The sequence below is a fragment of the Monomorium pharaonis genome, chromosome 11, assembly GCF_013373865.1.
Source record: "Monomorium pharaonis isolate MP-MQ-018 chromosome 11, ASM1337386v2, whole genome shotgun sequence".
In the NCBI taxonomy this organism is placed as follows: domain Eukaryota; kingdom Metazoa; phylum Arthropoda; class Insecta; order Hymenoptera; family Formicidae; genus Monomorium; species Monomorium pharaonis.
Genome location: NC_050477.1, coordinates 3699431 through 3721405, shown reverse-complemented (window position 1 = coordinate 3721405; position 21975 = coordinate 3699431). Strand labels below are relative to the sequence as shown.

The window sequence follows — 21975 nt, the reverse complement described above, 5'->3', positions numbered from 1 at the left end:
GCTGGCTACATATATGGCCACGAAGGACAAAGTGAATTCTGTAAGTCGTCGAAATGAAAGGATTCGATTCCTCGCCCAGATCTTCAAGACTTCTCGAGCCCTCTCCAACCCCTTCAGGCCCCTTCCGATCTACCAGCCCCCCTATCGCATTGCACGCACCTCTATACCAAAGTTACTTTGAAAGACAGAGGGTGATAACCTTGGTCTCGACTCGAGATGTTAACGAAGGAGAAGAGTGAAAGACGTGGGAGGAGAAACCATCTAAATTACTCGCTTGTACATATTGATATTTTTCTAACATTTCAATAAGTACCAGTATAGGTATATGAATTTCACATTAAAAAAACTTTAATATAATCTTTTATGTAGTCATCATTTTCTTGTATATAAAAACTTACAGCGTGACTATTCAAAGATAAATATTTCATGGAATATACTCATTTCATTAACATCTTCCGACATAAAATAGAAAATACAATAAACTATAATTTCCATAAAATATTTACTTATTTATGAATTTATCTTGATTTATATATTACTAAAAATTATCAAATAATCATAATAATTAATTTACACATAAAATTTTAGGAAAAAAGACGTTTTTTTTGTAAAGTGTGCAATTCCATCCAAAACATCTTAATTGATTGTAAAATTTCGAAGCAGAGTACTTGTACAATTTGAAAAATTGTTTTTCTTTCATAATAGTCATTAGAAATCTAATAACGTAAAAAGATATTAAAAAAGTAATATCCTTATATTATAAATTAAGAATACTTTAATGCTTATGTGCTTATATATCGATATAAGTTAATCAAGTGATTTTGATTGTTAACGATATTGTGGACAATGTTGTTTTATTATTGATTTTGAAACGTCAGCATGACCTGGAATTAAAACATACAATGCAGGTCACACATAATTATGCATGATATTTGATAACAATGTATTTATACAGTGTACTACTTTTCAAAACACTGAAATAATGTAGAATTAAGAAAGATATTCTTGCAAGAACAATTTTTTAATTCATAATACCGAAAAAAAGATATTACCTAATTGTAGCTCTATATACAAGGCCAACATTATCACTTGTATAGGTATACCACAATCTGGTTCTTTTGATATCCATATCTGAAATAAAAACTAGAAATAGCATTTGATATGTGTATGTGTGTAAGATAAAAACAAATGCAAAATATTTAATATTATATATTTTGTTTTTATTATTAACTCTTAATCCTTTAATTTTAAAAACAATCTTATAAACAGAGTCATAAAAGTTGCAACAGGGATAATTTACTTCATTATTTTTGCCAAGTATCGCAAAGTGCTAAAGAGGTATAATAAAAATTTTTTTTTAATGTATATGTATAATTAATGTTGATATAAATATACTCGCTTGTTTTAAGATTTCTCCAGATTTATCTAGTTCGCCTCGTATGGCATAAGCTACGGCCAAGTTGTAATGTATCACAGCAATGCCTGTAGAAAGTGTTGTAGGATACCAAGCTATAATTTAAAGCAATAAATAAATAATTTACAAAATATTAAACACCCGCGCGCACGCACACACAACACACACACACACACACACACACACACACCACAATTATTAACACTAGACATTACAAATTCTTCAAAAATTATATAAACGGAAAAATTTAACGAGGGCAGGTAGAAATATTTGTAATTAGAATTAATTTTTTAAAAATAAATTTTGAAAATTTAGAAATCTTTCTTTTTTTTTTAGTTGTTCTTGCCAATGTGTCCACAATGTTCTTAAACGTCGTAAAAACGCAATTTTTAAAAATGTCGGTGTGTGTGTGTGTGTGTGTGTGTGTGTGTGTGTGTGTGTGTGCGTGCGCGTGTGTGTGTGTGTATGTGCGCCAAATTTAGTAAAATTTCTATAACTTCAAATCTGATTAACCATTTCTTTTCAAAATTTATATGAAATACGGGTAGAAAAGTCTTAATTATCGAAACTTTGAAATGTAGCCTATAAAAAATAAAGGGGGTGTATGTTTGTGCGTGTGTATGCGTGTGCGTACGTGCGCGCGCGCGCGCGTGTGTGTGGTGTGTGTACGTCACACACATGAACTACCCGGAAGGAAAATATTCCATTTAGGTGTGCGTAAACGCAGTTCCCCCTACCTTCAAAAAAAGGAGTTTTTAATATAAACGAAATTGTATGTAGGATGCAAACAAAATTGGATAAAGAAATGTTTGTTGACAATATATGAAGCTTCCTTTATGAGGAAGCTAAAATAAAAAACGGGACATTTGCAAATTTCTAAATTGTATACTTAACAACTATGAGAAAGCAATATGCAAATCTAATTTCACATTTAAAAGCTATGAAGAAGCAATGCGCAAATTTCTACTTGCACAATTTTTTAATAATAATTAATCTTATAATCTTATAATCTTATAATCAAATAATTATAAACGTCATCTTATGTAGGTCGTAAAAGGAACAAAAGAACAAAAATCTATTGGAAGCAACGAAAATACCATGTCGAATAATGTAACATAACTAAAAAAATTATATAAAAATAAAAAATATTACTCCATAAATGAAAATATTTTCTGCTTTTTAATTTTCAAAGTACTCTTTATCACATTTTCAAAATTTACCTTTTACAGGCTTTACCATAATTTCCTCCGCTTTTTCCTTATCCTTCTCCTGAATTTCTGACATAGACATAAATGTATTTAAATCTTGAAGATTTTCAAGCTTCAGATATTCGAGTGCTTCACTTATTTTGTCCATAAATATTAAACTTTCAGCGGCATATAAGTTGCCTAACATTTTGTATGCACCAGGTAACTTGTTAAAACTTAATAGAGTTTTTGCATATTCGAGAGAAAATATATAATCTCCAAGACACAAAGAGACATAAGCGCTAGCAGCCAAAACACTAATTTTTAAATTAAAAGATTCGATAGCTGTAGATCGTGACGTTAACGTTACATGTTGAATACCTAAAATAAGTATTAAAGTACATTTAAGCATGCGTAATATTATGCGTAGTAAATTATAATAAAATCTATACATACACACATGCGTATGCGCGAAATATATACCTAAGTTATGACCAGGTGTTAATGATAATGAATTCGCCATAGCCGTTATAGGTACGTTTGGCTCATTATTGTTCGAAAGTAAAAATAATGCATTTTTCAGACATAAATATCCAAATTCCAATGTTGGTTGTGGAATTGCATAGGATAGGCCTTCTGAATGATATTTAGTATCTTTTGAAAGAGATGTAGGTAATATGATTTTTTTATGAATACCAGAACCCATAACTTCCTGTACCAGATCCTTACATCTTTTTGAAATATTGAAATCGACTTCATTTGACTAAAAAAATAAACCATGTATGCTTGTTGTATTATATACATTAGATATACAATTTACATATACTTTATTCATTAAATTATATAAGTGCAACAAATAGTTGATATTTCTAAAAATGTTGGTGTTAACTAAAAATTTTAATTTGAAAATAAAATCATCACACATAATGCAACTTACAGATTTATGATTGCAGATACAACATTCTGCCATTCTAAGTAAGAGTTTCGGATTATTGCATACCCTCTGCGCTACATCTGTAAAGCAGTCAAAGGCTTTTGACGCTTTACCAGCATACAAAAATGATACACCCAAATTGTACATTAACTCGGAATGTTTATCGCCACCAAGCATATACAATGGTTGAGAAGAATCTGTACAAGTTTCCTTTTTTTAATATTGATACAAAATTATTAATTATATAAACACAATTTGTTTAGAATAATATCGCCAAAAGTACAATCAACTCGGTAATTTATTACTGTAAATATATTGAGCTCCAAATATATTCCAATATGTCTCCAATATGATTGATTTTAATCAAATATTAAACACATTCTTACTTTTCTTACTTTGCGAGTAAATATTTAGAAAAAAAATAAAAAAGTAATATTTAAATAAAAATAAAGTATTTGAAAAATAAGTAAATATCCCAAAAGAAAATAATATTTGATTCACATTTAATAATCGTAAGAATTACCAATGTCTTTATCTTGCATGCTCTTCACAGCGCTATCATTCACGCGCAAAGCTCTTTGAAGATAAGAACAAGCTAAAGTTGGCTTGCCCATTGCGAGATGCAGACATGCCATATTGTTATAAAACAAAACAGTTGACGATTCTCCACATAATCTACATAAATACCATATATTAATACGTGTTTTAAAACCGAGCAATAAGTTTATCTACTTGAAATATTTTTGCATGTTTTAAACAATATAAAAGTTATTTCTATGTAAAAATTTTAATATTCTATTGCATTAGATGATACTAAACAGAATGATTTAAGAACAAATTGTAGCAAGGTGATTATAAGAACCGGAAGATCATAACGCTTTTTTCTGATTAAGATGAAGACCAATGGATTATAGGTTCTAATTTGTCACACTCGCACACACACTCACACACACATACATACACACAGAAAGATTCTTTTTTCATTTATGTAAATCCGTTTGTCTTCAACATGTAATATTTGTTTTTGGCATGTTAAAAACACAACTATTATATTATATTGTTTAAAAAAGCAAAACTGTCAAAGATAAATGGAATTATTTCAATTTATTTCAATTTATATACGAAATATTAAAAATATATATTTACAAATGTTTAGTTTTGCCTTATACATTTATATTTAATTTAGTTAATATGTATAACATACTTAAAATCTAAATTTTCTTTCATTTTAGAATTCAAAAATTGCATTGCTTTATCATAATTTCCTCGTAAATATTCCAAATTAGCCTTCAAAAAAATGGTTGATGTATTCTGAAAGTAATAAAGTAACTTAATAAAAAAGAGAAATAGTGGTATATATCAGTTCATTTTAAGATATACTTAAATATATATATATATATATATTACATACAATATCACCTATATGGATAAACATATTCATGGATAAACAATATGCACATGGATACACATACACATTTTACTAAAAATGTTTCTGAAACCTGACTTGTAAAATTAATAAAAATAAAATTGCAATTTAACCATGTAACAATATTAAACTTTGAGATTTAAAAAAATGTATACAATATTATTCTGTATTAACATAAATCATATCTTGAGATATAGATTGTGTAAATAAAATGTGTGAATTTATCTAAAAATTTGTTAAAATAATAGCCAAGTTAATGTAATATAGTGAATAATTACTCATATTTTTATGTATGTATGTATATAATTATAATCTGTACATTATTAATAAAATCGTAACATTACCACTGTGCCCAATGAAACTAATGTCTTCCATTCTTTTTTACAGAGTTTTAATTGATGAGTTAGGAGATATATTCTCGCTTTATATTTCAAAAGTTTAATCTTGAATGCATCTATCGCTGTATCACCAACTGTATCTTTCTTTGGCTCCTTTTGCTCTTTGATAGATTTTATTACTCCATCCTTGTCAATAGCAGATATCTTGGAACTATCGGTAGATATAAATTGACTCTCAACATAATTTTGTATTGACAGAGCTGCATCTGGTTGCTCCGTTACTATGTATAACTCTATCAGTAACAGACACACTTTATGTGCCAAAGTTTCCTCTACAATCGAGAAAGAGGTATGTATATATTAATTGTAAATTAACAATTCCATAAGCCAGATATATAGTTTGTTTAAACAAATAAGCCTATTCTGTAACACTTAACAACAATGCCGATATCGTTTTACATTGTCATTGCACACATATTATATTTGACAAAAAAGCTGCGCAACAACAACATAACAATAACATTGAACTGTCATTAAGAGTTACAGAATAGGCTTAAAAGGCTCTTGATTTATTTATCGATTTCAACAATGTGTTTCTACTAAGCTTCTGGGCATATATTTAACTGTACTTTTGTTATATTTTTGGTTACTTTAACTTAAGCTTTAAAAAGTATTCAATTTGAAAACTTCATACATACCCATTGGCTCGATAAAGGCAAACAGCCTAGTCATAATTTGAAGCGCAGCATTATATTGTTTATTATGATATAACAAAACGGCTTGATTGTATCTCATAACACATTTCTCGACGTCATCGATAGTCTCGTTGGAATCCGACGTTGACATTTGACCACATATAGCATTTAAACTCTTTCGTGTCAGCTCAGTTTTCTTCAAATCACTTTTATAATATTCCACTACAACTTTGTTATGCATAACTTTAAGATCAGTAGGTCGTAGACTCTCCAATTTATTTAAATATGTTAAACACAAGGCGTAGGAACCTTTTCGAAATTCCAACAGTATATTTTGAGCCAACTCGCGCTCTTGTTCAGTTATAACAGAACCACTATCTTTATTCTGTGTTTCCGAAGTTTCACTCATAATGACGCTGACCTATGAATGCTAGGAAACAAATTACACATTGATTATGAATCTTTTATTTGAATCTCTGATCCAATTCCCACATGTTCATGTATTCATATTGATTATTTCATTATTTATTTTTTGTGCCTTTTGTGTCATTAGTAGATTAACACATACAATAGTTTAAATACTGCTCAATGGAGACAATTATAATATTAATTTTTGTTACTGATAATGCACACCAAAATTTTATTAAGTCTTTTTGTCTTTTATTCTCAATTTCTGTTTCCTAATAGTTCTAAAGAGGCTTGATTTCCGTATAAGAAACAAAATATTTCAAAATTTCGTTCACATTACTGAATCGTTCATATCAGAAACACCGAACTGTTCCGAACCTTTAACCTTACTGTTATGTCAATTCATGTGTGAGGGCCTTTACGGCTAAAACACTCCATTGTAGATGACCCTTAAGAGCTCTAGGCCAATAAACATCTTACGTATATCAATATGGCGACTTTATATTAAGAACTGATTGGTTCAACGGTCTTATGCTATGCTTATGCAGGGCTGCGTTCAGGGGCTCGATTCTTGAATTCATTCGCAAGAAAACGTATGCGCAAATACCCGCTCTAACAGAAAAGTTGCAAGTTTATTGGTTAAAAGTCATACGATAACCAATAAATTTTCAACTTTTCTGTAAGAACAGAATTTGCGAATACGTTTCTCTTGCAAATGAATTCAAGAATCGAGCCCCAGATTCCCCACCCGAGTGTTTCCTGGTATCATTTTATCCTTGTTATTTACTGAATGTTAAACAAGGATAAATCTACACCTGAGGACACTCGGGTGAGAAATCTGAACGCACCCCAGCTTATGTCATTTTGGGTGCGTTCGGGGTGACGCTATTAGCGCTATCAGCATCAGTTTATCCTTGTTTTACTTTTAATGAGTAATGAAGATGGACTGATGCTTGGTAGCGCTAATGCCTAGTCTACAATGAGTCGTTGGTCGTTGGTCGTAAGAAATTTAACCAATCACAGTTGATCTTAGAGAAGAATAACCGAACATAATTGGTTAAATTTCTTACGACCAACGACCAACGACTCATTGTAGACTGGGCATAATAGCGTCTCCCCGAACGCACTCTTTGGACGGGATTCATAGACCGATCTTAAGCTCAAGCATTGTCTTAAATCTAGCTTCGAGCCGACTTGAGACTTACTTAACCAATGAAATAACAGCATTGACGTCTCAAGATCGTGCTTAAGCTGGAACTTGAATAAGATTCGACTATGAATTCCGGCCTTTGTGTGCGATGGCCCTTATGGTATATCCACACAAACTTGCATAAACGCATAAGCATATGCATAAGAAATTCGATTGGTCTATTTTCTTATATAAGTGCTTGTAGACCAATCAATTTTCTTATGTATATGCTTATGCGCTTATGCAAGTTTGTGTGGATATACCATTACTCCATGTATTGTAGAATAGTCTTTATATTTATTTTGCAATAATAGAATTATAGTATTTCTGTTTGACTTGTGCCGGCGCGGTATCCAGCGGTATCACAATGTGCGGAATATTTTGTTCCATATATCAACCTGGACAGGATTCCGAATCTTCTAAACAGGTATGGATATAACGTGTGACCAATTGTTTGTGTTAAAAATATATACTATAAGATTGATCAAGCCCTAAAACTTTCAACGTGTAAAGCATATTTCTTTTTTTTTGTGAATTTAATTCTCTATTTGTATTTTTTATTGCAAAAATTATGTAATTAAGCAAGAACTTGTTAAACTTTTCAATTATAATAAACATAATGTGTAAATTAAGTGTTTTCCCTCTAATATATATATTTTTATATTATTTATATATTTATTTATATATTATATATATATATATATATATATATATATAGGGTGTCCTAAAACATGTGGGTCAACACTCGTCAAAAGGTATAAAATGGATCGAGATGATTAATTTCTATCGTAATTGTGAACAGTAAATAATAAAAGCTTATCATACATTCACGATAGATTTTTTTCCATATTATGGCTCGAGCGGATCGAGCTCTTTCCTCAGTGCGCTCTCATTTGCATAATTTGAAAAATTAATACCTCGATTATTGGTGGACCTAACCCAAGACAATATTGGACTTTTATGTTCATTTCGATCCCTTCTACCTTTTCACGAGCGTTGACCCACATGTTTTGGGACACCCTGTATATATATCATGAATCCGTTTTAGTGGAATATTTGCAAAGATGTAATAGCTGCTCGAGGTCCTGATTATTTAATGGAGAAACATTTGATGTTGAGTCAGAACTGGCATGGACATTTTGTTGCCGCGGTATTATGGATGCAAGGATCAAGAATTACAATGCAGCCAGTTATGGATGATAATGATAACTTGTTACTTTGGAATGGAGATATTTTTTCAGGTTGTTTGGTATGTAAAACATATGTGATTTATGTGAACCAAAACTTTTCCAGTAAAAGGCTCAAACAAATTTGTCATTTAAAATAGGTTTTACTTTAATGCAGTGTATAGATAATCTAAAGCAAAATTGCAATATGTAAAAATAAATATAGATAGAGCTGAACTCTCTTGTGCTGATTTATAAAGAAGATTTAATATAGAATCTTTTCTATGCTTTGGACAAAAAATGTAGATAGTCAAAAATATCTATGCAGTTATACACACACACACACACACACATGCATGCATGTGTATATAATTGCAACAAACTTGAACAAATTATAACAATCCTGTTTGTTTTAGGCAAAAACTGATGTTTGCGATACAGATGTTCTTCTGGCTGAATTACAATCAACTACAGATATCATATCTGTGCTTCGAAAAATCCAAGGCCCTTATAGCTTGGTATACTATCAAAAGTCGAACAATATGTTATACTTTGGACGAGATATTATCGGACGACACAGTTTGCTTTTAAAAGTAGATAACAGTGCCAATTCATTGACTTTAACTTCGGTTGCAAATAAGAAAATTAAAGGAATTGTAGAAGTACCAGCTATAGGTATCTTTGCAATGAATTTAAATGCATCACAAATAAATTTAGCATGTTATCCATGGAAAGAACTTGACTTGAGATTCACGGATATTATTGAAGTATTGGAGATAAATTTAAAAGTAGATATTGACATTAAAGATACTATATTAGAAACATGTCGATCAATGCTAACAAATCCACATCTGCATCCCGATCCCAAAGATGTGGAATATCTAGAAAATGTACCATGTAATAAAGATTTTAATCAAGTATTGCAATATCTGTTGAAAAATCGAGAAGTAAATGACAGAGTCGAATGTTTGATGGAATTGTTGCATCAGTCTGTGAAAGTTAGAGTAAAAAAGAAACCAAATTATTGTAAGGACTGTATCAAAATTGTGCTAAATGGCGAAAGTGTCACTTGCACTCATTCCAAAATTGGTATATTATTTTCTGGTGGCCTAGATTCGGCCATTTTAACAGCGATAGCTGACAAATACGTTTCAAAAGACGAAAGTATCGATCTCATTAATGTGGCGTTTGAAAAACTTGCGAGCAAAAGCCAGAATACGGCGAACAGTGAGAAAGGGACTGTAACGCAGAGATATGACGTACCAGATAGAAAGACAGGACGACAAACTTATTCCGAATTGTTGCGAATTTGTCCCAATAGGAAATGGAATTTTATACAAGTATGGTGTCTATGTTCTGAAATATTTTTGTTGGAAAAAAGAAAAAAAGATTTTTATGGAACTTTTTTAATTACTGATTGTTCTGATTACCAAATGCTTATTTCAGTGTAACGTTTCGCAAGTGGAACTACAACTGTATCGTACGTTGCGAATTTCTGATTTATTGTATCCATTGTGTACGATACTGGATGAAAGTCTAGGATGCGCTATGTGGTTTGCAAGCCGAGCGAAAGGTCTTCTCTATCCAGGTAACGAAGCGTACGAGTCGCCATGCAGAATTCTGCTTCTGGGAATAGGTGCCGATGAATTATTTGGTGGATACATGAGACATAGAACTATATTGAGACACAAAGGTTGGGATGCACTGGTACAAGAATTAAATAACGAATTAGCCAGGATCTCCGAAAGAAATTTAGGTCGCGACGATCGGATCATTTCTGATCATGGAAAGCAGTCTCGTTTGCCATACTTGGACGAAAATTTGGTGAAATATGTGCAACATACAAAACCATGGGAGAGGTAAATATAAATAATGATAAACAATAAATACAATAATTAGGCTATTTGTATATAATATGAATGATTATATAAAATCATTGGCAGATGTTATCCAACTGAGAAAATGCCAAGTGGATTGGGAGATAAATTACTACTACGTTTGCTAGCCTGTAAGATTGGTTTTCATTGTACAGCGAACTTTCCTAAAAGAGCTTTTCAATTTGGTTCACGAATTGCAGATAGTAAAGAAAATGCTAATGACATATCAAAAAGATTATAAAACGCAAATATGATCGGTCTCTAACAATAGTGACATTTTTAAAATAAGCAAAAAAGTGGCGATTTCCGCTGCAGCCAACTTTCCATTAAATCGTTTGTTTTTAATAGCATCTCTTCGGCAATCGTCTATGTTAAAAGTAAGAAACTAATATGTATTTAACACTCAATAATACTCAATTTTTATTTAAAATTGCAATTTTAATGCTGTCATCCAAATTTTGATAATAAAGATGATAATTGTACAAAATTGTAATTGTAATTTTACAGCTGTATATAATATATTATAGCATTATAAGTACGCATATTTATGTATAAAATATTTATAATAAAAGTCATGAATTTAATAATGTTTGAATGTTTATATCTCTTAATAATTAATAAATTAACAATTATATAATTTATATTAACGATCACAAATGTCTATCCATAGGTGATAATGTCATCGCTCTTCATTTACCATCAGAGCTCATTTTCAATAGTTTTAAACCTTCGACATACGATACGATTTTTCATGCTAAGCACGCATACGAGGCGTCTTATAATTAGGTTACTATCTTTGAGTATATATACATGAATGAGGAATGCCAGCACTGAAAGTGTGTCCAAGATCTGTGCGAGAGAGAAAGGTATATCATGATACTTGCTCTCTCTGCGCATGTGTCAAACGCTATATGTACAATGGCTGGCATTGTATGTTTCACACATATACAATTCGTAATTAAGTACAAAAGTGCACAAGAAGTGTTGAAACTGCGGTGCAGATAATGATATTAACGCATGCGCAGAGAAAGCGAGTATCATGATATACCTTTCTCTCTCGCACAGATCTTGGACACACTTTCGATCTACATGAAACCATAGCAATTTCTCCTTCATGTATATATACTCAAAGGTCGTAGTGCGACAAGCTTGTGCGTTGTCTACGTCTACGACTACAGGCCTGTTCTTTTTAGCTGCACTGCTGCACTGGTGCAATAAGTTAGAATGAGAAAAAATATACTTGTCTTACTTTAACTTATTGCACCAGTGCAACAGTGCAGCTAGAAAGAACAGACCATACGACTGTCTTAATCATTACGCCATGTTTTGTGCTTTGGCTCTAAAGGCCCTCACACATGAATTGACATGACCATAACGTAAGGTTTTGACGCGTCGGATTGGGCGACCATAACCGTAACCGGCTAATTCAAGTAGGTGATTGGTCGAACCTTACTGTTACGGTTATGTCAATTCATGTGTGAGGGCCTTAACTGTTTTGTGTCTTGTGTCTTAATGGCAATATCGAAGACGACAAAAAAAGGCAAAAAATATTGCCATTAAGACACGAGGCAGTTATTGTGCGTTGCTTCAAGACATAAGACTTAAATCATAAAACATGTCTTAAGATTGTAAGGCCGGATCTACAATAGGTGTAGTAAGCCTTATGCCATAAGAAATTGACCAATTATAATCGAATATGAGAAGAATAATCGAATATAATTGGTTAAAGGTGGAAGCACATAAAATTACAGGAGCCATAAGGTAGAATGCAGAAGCCATAGCGCATGCGCTATGGTATTACTTTATGGCCGGAATTCATAGGCCGGTATTCATAGTCAAATCTTATTTCAAGATCGTCTCAAGCAATGTCTTAAGATGCTAATACGGCTCTGTGATTGGTTGATGGCATCTTAAGACAGTACTTAAGATGATCTTAAATATAAGATCCGACTATGGCCGGTATTCATAGTCGGGTCTTATATTTAAGATCATCTTAAGTACTGTCTTAAGATGCCATCAACCAATCACAGAGCCGTATTAGCATCTTAAGACATTGCTTGAGACGATCTTGAAATAAGATTTGACTATGAATACCGGCCATAGTCGAATCTTATTCAAGTTCCAGCTTAAGCATGATCTTGAGACGTCAATGCTGTTATTTCATTGGTTAAGTAAGTTTCAAGTCGGCTCGAAGCTAGACTTAAGACAATGCTTGAGCTTAAGATCGGTCTATGAATCCCGGCCGTCCTATCTGTCCATGGTAAAATGTAATACTATAGCGCATGCGCTATGGTTTCTGCATTCTGCCTTATGGCTCCTGTAATTTTATGTGCTTCCACCTTTATTCCTTATGGCATAAGGCTTAGGGCCACCGCACAAACTCTTCCATAACGCGTTACGTTACGTTAAGTACTCCATACGAACCTAAGTTGTACTTAAAATTTAACTTAAATCAACGCACAAAGAAATTCTTAACGTAAGAACTTAAGAACTTACGTTAAAAGTTTCTTTGTGCGTTGATGTAAGTTTAATTTTAAGTACAAACTTAGGTTTATGGAGCACTTAACGTAACGTAACGCGTTATGGAAGAGTTTGTGCGGTGGCCCTAAGTTCGTACTTAAAATTAAACTTACATCAACGCACAAAGAAACTTTTAACGTAAGTTCTTAAGTTCTTACGTTAAGGATTTCTTTGTGCGTTGATTTAAGTTAAATTTTAAGTACAACTTAGGTTCGTATGGAGTACTTAACGTAACATAACGCGTTATGGAAGAGTTTGTGCGGTGGCCCTTACTACACCTATTGTAGATCTGGACTAAGGCTCTAATGGTATATCCACACAAACTTGCATAAGCGCATAAGGAATTTGATTGGTCTACTTTCTTATGTAAGTGCTTGTAGACCAATCAATTTTCTTATGTATATACTTATGCAAGTTTGTGTGGATATACCATTAAGGTGAATAGGAGCATGTCGGGGCCATATGTGACGCGAACAGGGGCTCGATTCTTGAATTCATTTGCAAGAGAAACGTATTCGCAAATTCTGTTCTTACAGAAAAGTTGAAAATTTATTGGCTATCGTATGGCTTTTAACCAATAAACTTGCAACTTTTCTGTTAGAGCGGGTATTTGCGCATACGTTTTTTTGCGAATGAATTCAAGAATCGAGCCCCAGATCCAATGGGAGCCCGAGAACACAATCGGATAACGTTTTGGAACACAGCTGAGTCAGTCGATGGTTGTTGATGGTTGTTAGAGCTAGTCAAAGTTGGTCGGAGTTAGTCTTATGGTTTGAGAACTCTAGTACACTCTAGTATCGAGTCTAATATGTTTGAAAATAGGTGACTATCGTTATTTCGTGTTTTAAAGCTTCTGTATTATTAAATACGATACGTTATTTAAATAGGAGCATTCAAAAATCTGCTTAATTTATAGCAGTTAGTATTGTAAAAAATAATGTTATAGTAATACGCACTTTAATAGAGAATTATTAGGTTACAATCGATCTGTAAAAGCCATTGTATGTACATTTCTGTAGTCATTACCATAAGAAATTGAGTAATTTCAATTAAGCACGATTGGTTAATTCGGTCGATTACGGCTCATTTGAGCAATATGATTGGTCGAAATCTTACGATTACGATTACGGAAATTTTACATGCAATGGCCTTGACAATTGATAATACTTAGGACCGGTTGTTCCAACTTCTTAGTAAATTTACCTACCTGTAGTGCGATTCTGTAACTCGTTAAGAGGTATCGGTATGGTTATACAGTTGTCGCGCAGATATTTTATATGGTAAAAAAGCTGCGCAACGACAATATAACGATACCGACACCTCTTAACGAGTTACAGAATCGCGGCCCAGGTAAGCATGTGTCTATCTTCATTTATTTTCTTAAATAAATAAAGAACATATATTTATCTGAGTAGGTAAGTTTACCAAGAAGTTGGAACAACCGACCTTTGATGTAATATAATTTTTCATGCATGTATATTTTATACATGTTTTGTTCAACGTTTTAAACAAAATAATATAATTGCATTTTTATTTGTTTTCCATTATTTTCTTCAGTATCTATTACATGATCTCGGATATTTAGAACATGAATAAGTTTTCAATTTATATGTTCATGATCAAAATTAATGATAATTTAGCAGCAGTAACAAAGACCTTTATCTTTGAATTGAAATTGTATTATATAAAAGAGGGAAATACAAATATGAGTCAGATTTCAACATTACTACCAAAAATAAATAAAGATTTGTTTATATTCCAGTGTGTAGCAGTTTTTGCAAAAATTTTTTACCTTCTGTTCAGTAATTGGAAGTACAAAAATTATTAGAGGTAATAGAAATAATTCTTTATAAACTATAAATATAATTAAGTTTATTATACAAGTAAATAACTTCAAACCTTTTTCTTGTAATTTGAAATTACACATGCGGGCACGTGTACACATGTATCTGTATCTACATAATGCAAAATTGCTACTATTACTTGTTGCAGATATGTTATGAAGATTAACATCAATTAGGAAATAATAAAGGAGAGACATGGCTGAGCATAGCAGTGATCTTTATGAGCAACAGCTTTTTGCTGTATTTGAAAGCTGTTTGTCAAAAGGAGAGGATGAACTGGATGAAGAGAATCTGTTTTCTATTTGCAATAAATTACACCTTGACGAATTGATTGAGGAATTGAAATTGTGCATTTGCAAACATCATCCGAATAAACAAACGATATCCTTTCAGGAATTCAGAGATGGTTTATTACTCTTGTTGAAAAAATCTCAAGGTTTAATGAGCACGAAGCAACATACTGTACAACAACCATACTATAATTTAAATATGTGCAATGTTGATGTCGATAAAAGTCAAGATTTACCATCGGTAATGAGCTTACCACTAGTTTCGAGGGCTCATCCTCGAGATATGAAAGCTGGCGTTAGAATGGATGAGAATAGACTGATACACTTATGGGAGAAAATTAAGGTTTATTTAATGGGAAACGCGGATCCTGCGACAATACAATTTATATCAAATTGCTTAGAAATTCCACAACTTCCGAAACAAATAACGGAATCTATCTTTGAGAGTCTCGATCACAATTGTGATGGATTGATAAGCTTTGATGAGTTCGTAATTATATTTCAAACTAGAACAAGTAGAGGTCTCACTTTGCGAGAGAATGTTGCATCTCGCAGTAGTATTACTAACATAAACTGCGATATAAATACATTAGATTTTAATACATGTCCTTCTCATAAAATTAGTCTGCTACAAACTAACGGAGATTTGGATAAGAAGATTGGAAAAATCACTGGTGTCTCTAGTGCAAAAGCACAAATGCTATCGTCCTCGAGTGGAGCTCTCGATGCTTTGAATACAAGTCTCGCGGAAATAACGACCATTGTATGCGACGAACTCAAAAATTTGAATGAATCACTAGATAATAGTAGCATTCAGGCTCATATTAGTTTATTACGAGAAATGATGATTGTCCATCAAGATGAACAACGCAATCTAATCGCTGTAATAGAAAACATGAAGGTGGAAAGAGAAAAGATGCGGACCGACACGTTAGAGGCCAACGAACGAGCGAATTCGTTGGCGCAGGAGATTGACGAGTATCATATTGAATTGGAGAAGATAAGGAAAGACATGCAGAGACAGAGTGAACAGCGTTATGCCGAAATCACGAAAGAATTATCGGATCAATATAACATGGAACGAGAGATGGACGCTGCGGCACTCAAATCGAAGGATGATCAGTTACAGACGCTACAAAAGGAGAATCACGATATGAAGAATAAAGTTGTCAACATTTTACGAGAGAGTCAAATGCTCGAGGCGGAAAATAAAACTCTTCTTAGTCAGATTGAAAAGTTGCGGTTATCTAATAACGATTTGTTAACTCAAATCAAAGTATTAGACGCAGAGCACGATGAGATACAAAATATAGAAACCAAGCAACAGGAGCAAGTTACCTTTTTCGTCGATCGTATTAAACAGTTGCAGTCCGAAGTGACTCTTTTGCGAGATCAAAACGATGAGCTTAATGCAGAATTGGAAAATTTAAAATGTTACGGCAAAGGTACGAGATACGAGACGCCATCCTCTTTAGCGTACGATTTACAATTGGATGAGAATCAACGGGAGAACGACGATACGACACAAGGGTTTCAAGTGGATCGACAGATCAGCAATGAAAAAGCGTCGTTTATCTTTGCCCTTGATTTGCCAATAGAAGCTCAGACCGATTTCGCCAATTCTGGCGATACATTGGAATGTAAAAGAGATATAATTATTGAACATGTGATTGTAAAGGATCTGGAAAATGTATTATCGACAAGTGCAAAATGCCTGTCGGAAAAGTGTGCTTTGACAGAGGGTATATCGAGATTAATCGTTGACTTGCGATCAAAACTTGCGCTACGTTGTCCCGCGCGAGACTCGGAGAAAAGTATAGCATGTGAACTTGAAATGGAGTGTGAGCAACGAACTAACGAGTCCTTACGAGATTTAGTCATTTCGAAAATACCAAAATCATCTTCCACGAAACGTACAACGATGTCGAATAGCGCGGAAGCACCCAATAATTTTACTGGTCAAGATGCAAAAAATCTAACGCAAAACAAGGTAACGAGTCTTAGAGATTATCCACCGCGTAAAGAAGAACATTCTGTGGATCAGTGCAAAGCTAACAAGGAGAGAAATGGTTCCTCGAACATTCCAACGTCCCAGAGCGAAAGTCAAAGTGTTTCAAAAATCGCCATGGCAAATGCAGAATTATTGGAGATCGAGAAAAAGCAATTGACCGAACGTTGTCAAGAACTCGAACGAAGTTTAGATTTACTAAAGGCAGAATACGAAGAATGTGAGGATTATTGGGCTGCCAAATTAGAAGAAGAAAGGCAGCTCTTTGAACAAGAACAAAAGATAAGTGATGACAAACTTGTAGAACTTATTAATAAAATAACAGAGTATGAAGAATTAATTAGCCCCTCGGATAAATCGAAAAATAATGGACGATTGTCTCCTATAGAAGAAAAGTTTAACTTGGAGCAACAGGTAAGAAACAATCTTTTGATTGCACGAGTCTCTGTTTTTTTCTTTTCTTTTTGAAATGTTTCATGTTCAAATGCACAAATGTGCATTATTATTTTATCAATAAAAATACTTTTATATCTTTAACTTTTGTATCTCAGTATATAGATCTCGAGGAAGAATTTGAAAAGTGGAAAATCCAAACCGAGAACGACATTTTTCAAAAGAATTTAGAAATTGGAGACCTGCGTGAAAAGTTAAGGCTAGTGGAACAACCGATTACAAATGACTTCTATGTACAAGTACCAGATGAAATTTCTTTACCAACATTCTCAGATTCATCGCATTGTAAATCTTCCAGTATATCTAGTATTCTATCGACTAATGAAACATTCATAAATATGGATTTATGTGGCACAAACAGTCATACTTGGCCCGAATTTTCGTTATCCAATAATCTGAACAGATTGTGTAAACAAGATGATAACATTGATAGTCATACTAGTCTATATACACATACCGAATGCCCTATAAAAATAGTAAAAAGTATAAATAAAGATAAAAATATACATCACAATAATCCACATCTTTTACCTACTAAAACTATGTTAGCGATGAAAGAGGAAAATAAATGCGATTTGGAATTTAAATTGATACATGATGTAACAAAGGAAACCAGCGATATACGCTCACAAAACAATGCCCAACGACAAGTAGGTTGCGTTGATCTAAATATTTTTCAAAATTTAAAAATGAAATTTTACACACAAGAACGCAAGAAACGGCATTTGCAGCGTTACATTAAACAACAACGGCAGTATATTGAAAAATTATTGCAGCGTAAGTCTTATTATATATCACTTATGTAAAATCATTTTATACATCTTTATGATAAATGTTGTGTAAAAATTTTGCTTTAAGATCATTTCTTTATATTCTCAAAGGAGGATGTTAAAATAGGCCGATTTTTTACCGAAAGTGTAAGTAAAAGCAATAATGTTTTTTATAAATTTTGACCTAAATACAAAAAAAATATTGAGAAGTTTGTGGGCGTTGGGGAACATCATAAAAATTGAACAAGAATATGGTAAATTGTAGAAATGATGTATTGAGCCATTACAAAACCTATTTGTATAAGTTTTTTGAGGAGGTTAAAGGGAAAAAGGTAAAAAAAGGTATGTTTTGTGTGCGTTTGTAAGGAAAAATGTGAGCAATTAAATGTGGGAATGGAGATACTTGCAAAAATCTGCAAATAACTTGAAGAATAAGAACTTCTGATTGTGTATATAAGTGTTATTTTCTTTTAATTTTATTTTTATTTTTTATTTTCTACTTAATTAAAATGTGAAAAAAGATGAAAATGGAAATATATAAAAAGAAAATAAAAATATATAAAAAAAATACAACACATTAAAAAACAAAAAAAGAAAAATGGAACCAATATCTTGTCGCATTCTCGTTGCGGTTTCGGATTCGGCAGAGAACGGGATTAAAAGAATCGAAAGATACAAGAAGATAGGAAAAGTGAAGTAGATAAAGCATCTCGCACACAGTTTACAAAATTATAACAAGTTTACAAAATGACACAAGTTTTATTAAATAAATCAAAGAGCCTATCTACACTTATATACACAATCAAAAGTTCAATTGCTTACATTTTCACTTACAAACGCACACAAAACATACCTTGTTTTACCTTTCTTCCCTTCAACCTCCAAAAAAAACATTTGGGTTTTGTAATGGCTCAATACATCATTCTTTCTGCAATTTATCACATTCTTCTTTTTGTTAAATTTTCACGGTATGCCCCAATGTCCACAACTTCTCAATATTTTTTTTGTATTTAAGAGGTCAAAATCTATAAAAAACACTATTCCTTTTACACCTTTAGAGGCAAAATCGGCCTATTTTTAACATCCTCCTTTGAAGACATTTTTACAATCATTTATTACAGATATTATGATGCAGCACCAAATGGAAGTATGTGAGTTACAGTGCCTTCTTCGTAATACCCAGGAAAGACTTCAGATACAAGTTCAAACGACTATTGATCAGGTACAACACATTCATAATTATCGCAAAATTTTTCGCTATATATGTTACATAATTCTACTTTTTCCAAGCAATTCTAATATATTAATCGTATCCTTCTGATTATGAAATTGTAAATAATAAAGAAAAAATGTATAATGCAGTTATACAATGGCAAATAAAATTTTGTGTGTGCGTATGTGCATATGTAATGTATATTTTTTACACAAACGCATATATACTATATAATATTAATTTTAAAATATAAACAGTAGTTAATCAAAGTTAAAACACACACACACACATATATACATATATATATTGATAACAAAAGTTAATTTATAAGTTTAATAAAATAAGTTTTTATCATTATGGTTTGTTTTAATAGGCTGATAAACTAGCGAGTGCTGATATATTGGTAAAGGATTTGTATATAGAAAACGCATGTCTAACGTCGCACATGAAACGCTTGCAAGAACGATATTTCATCTTAACGGGCCTCGACGTAGAATCGACTTCGATGTGATGTCTACAAATAGTTGTTATTTATAATTGTAATAAATTATCGTTTTTTATATGTATTCAATAATTTATATTATTTATTTTGTCATGTAAAATTATTAATTAACGATATACAAGTGATGGACCGCTATGGAACTCAGGGATGCGATGTTCAGAAAATGTATGTTACAACACAGGTGCCTTCAGTTTTTAATTTGATTTCAAACTAAAGTGAGAGATTGGCTTTAATGTACATCGATACATCGTAGAGTTAATTTTATTATAAATAAATCTTAAACTTTAAGAGCGATGTATGATAAATAAGAGAGTAAAAAGTATCAATAAATTAATCTATTATTTCATTAAATAAGTAGTACAATAGAATGGCTTTTTGTGTGTGTAAAGGTGACTATACGAAACAATATAAGCAATGTACGCAAGTATTGGATATGTTGAGATTTTTTGCGTAAGTGCAATTAAAATCATTGTACATGATTTAATTACTATATATATACAAGTATTAAATATGTTGAGATTTTTAGCGTAAGTGCAATTGAAATCGTTGATACATGATTTAATTACTATATGAATATATACACATATATATTGCATTTTTGTGCCATTATGTTTATAAAGAACTAACAAATATTGGAATTATTCGAATAGTTAACTATAATAGATAGGATCTTCCTTCATGTTCAAATTATTTCAAAGTATACGAGAAAATACTATCAATTTTACTACATATCTATGAATATAAACTTGTGCATATAAATGTAATAAAAAATAAAGCGATACATACATACACACAAACATATACATATATATTTTATGTATATACATATATATATATATATATATGTATTATTTTAGAAGCAAATCTTTATTTAATACAATAATACAAATGTAATCGGCTATGAGACATTTCTTATACACTGGCGCAAAAAAAACGAGACAAAAGTTTTGACTGAATTTTATACATAAGAAAATTGATTGATCTATCTACAAGCACTTACATAAGAAAATAGACCAATCAAATTTCTTATGCATATGCTTATGCGTTTATGCAAGTTGTGTGGATATACCATAACTTACGTAAAGGCGCAGGTCCAATGAAGATCCGTAACTTTAAGATCAGATCTACAATAGTGGCTGCGTTTCGATATTCACTGCCAGTACTGAAAATTTATAGTTTACGTCACATATAACACTGTAGAATTTTAGTACTGACAGTGAATATCGAAACGCAGCCAGTGTAGTAAGCCTTATGCCATAAGGAATTAACCAATTATATTCGATTATTCTTCTCATATTCGATTATAATTGGTCAATTTCTTATGGCATAAGGCTTACTACTAGAGCACCAAAAAAGTAGGTATTCTCACGTCCGCCATTTTTCTTCAAACTAGCAAGTAACTAGCATAATGTTTTAAATATATAATACATCGCAATAACTTTTACAGTCTCAAGATTATAAATATCGTGTCTTCGTTTCATTGCCCTAGTTTACACCGAGCACTTGGTACGCGTATCAAGTAGTGAATTTAAGCTAATCAGCCAATGATTAAACACATTCACTAGTTATTTACTATTTGATACGCGTACCAAGTGCTCGGTGTAAACTAGAGTATAGTCGCATAAAGTTTAGTGTTTCCAAAGATTATTGACGTATATATATACAAAACATACCTAATTTTTCATGCCAGTTAGAAGAAAAATGGCGGATGTGAGAATACTCACTTTTATAGTGCCTTATT

General features: G+C 32.1%; 3 protein-coding genes and 1 long non-coding RNA gene across 6 annotated transcripts; 3 read left to right on the top strand and 1 right to left on the bottom strand.

The window, feature by feature from the left end:
* Positions 1-270: 270 nt before the first annotated feature.
* LOC105830733 (CCR4-NOT transcription complex subunit 10) lies at positions 271-6403 on the bottom strand. Its single transcript, XM_012670244.3, has 10 exons — positions 5998-6403; positions 5306-5631; positions 4740-4846; positions 4059-4210; positions 3539-3732; positions 3085-3364; positions 2635-2982; positions 1400-1509; positions 1053-1131; positions 271-884 (listed from the first exon to the last, which is right to left on the bottom strand). Exons 1-10 carry the CDS (start codon positions 6401-6403, stop codon positions 829-831), a joined length of 2058 nt encoding a protein of 685 aa, XP_012525698.3. The 3' UTR covers positions 271-828.
* Positions 6404-7958: 1555 nt separating this feature from the next.
* Positions 7959-11117, top strand: LOC105834463 (asparagine synthetase domain-containing protein 1). The gene is made up of 5 exons (XM_012676965.3): positions 7959-8018; positions 8640-8840; positions 9174-10097; positions 10204-10616; positions 10701-11117. The coding sequence occupies exons 1-5, from the start codon at positions 7959-7961 to the stop codon at positions 10873-10875; spliced, it is 1773 nt and encodes a 590-aa protein (XP_012532419.1). The 3' UTR covers positions 10876-11117.
* A 36-nt stretch (positions 11118-11153) lies between these two features.
* LOC118647860 lies at positions 11154-21631 on the top strand. The gene is made up of 2 exons (XR_004964997.1): positions 11154-11766; positions 21594-21631. It is a non-coding gene; the product is annotated as an uncharacterized LOC118647860 (long non-coding RNA).
* On the top strand, positions 13845-20661 carry LOC105828413 (ninein). 3 transcript variants are annotated; one of them, XM_012666731.3, is made up of 6 exons: positions 13845-13976; positions 14917-14984; positions 15147-17710; positions 17848-18526; positions 19641-19741; positions 20106-20661. In XM_012666731.3, the coding sequence occupies exons 3-6, from the start codon at positions 15194-15196 to the stop codon at positions 20241-20243; spliced, it is 3435 nt and encodes a 1144-aa protein (XP_012522185.1). In that variant the 5' UTR covers positions 13845-13976; positions 14917-14984; positions 15147-15193; the 3' UTR covers positions 20244-20661. The 3 variants fall into 3 exon arrangements, with proteins under 3 accessions (XP_012522185.1, XP_028044807.1, XP_036149541.1); XM_036293648.1 differs by having other exon boundaries at positions 13860-14072; positions 20106-20243; XM_028189006.2 differs by lacking the exon at positions 14917-14984 and having other exon boundaries at positions 13856-13976; positions 20106-20243.
* Positions 21632-21975: the final 344 nt, after the last annotated feature.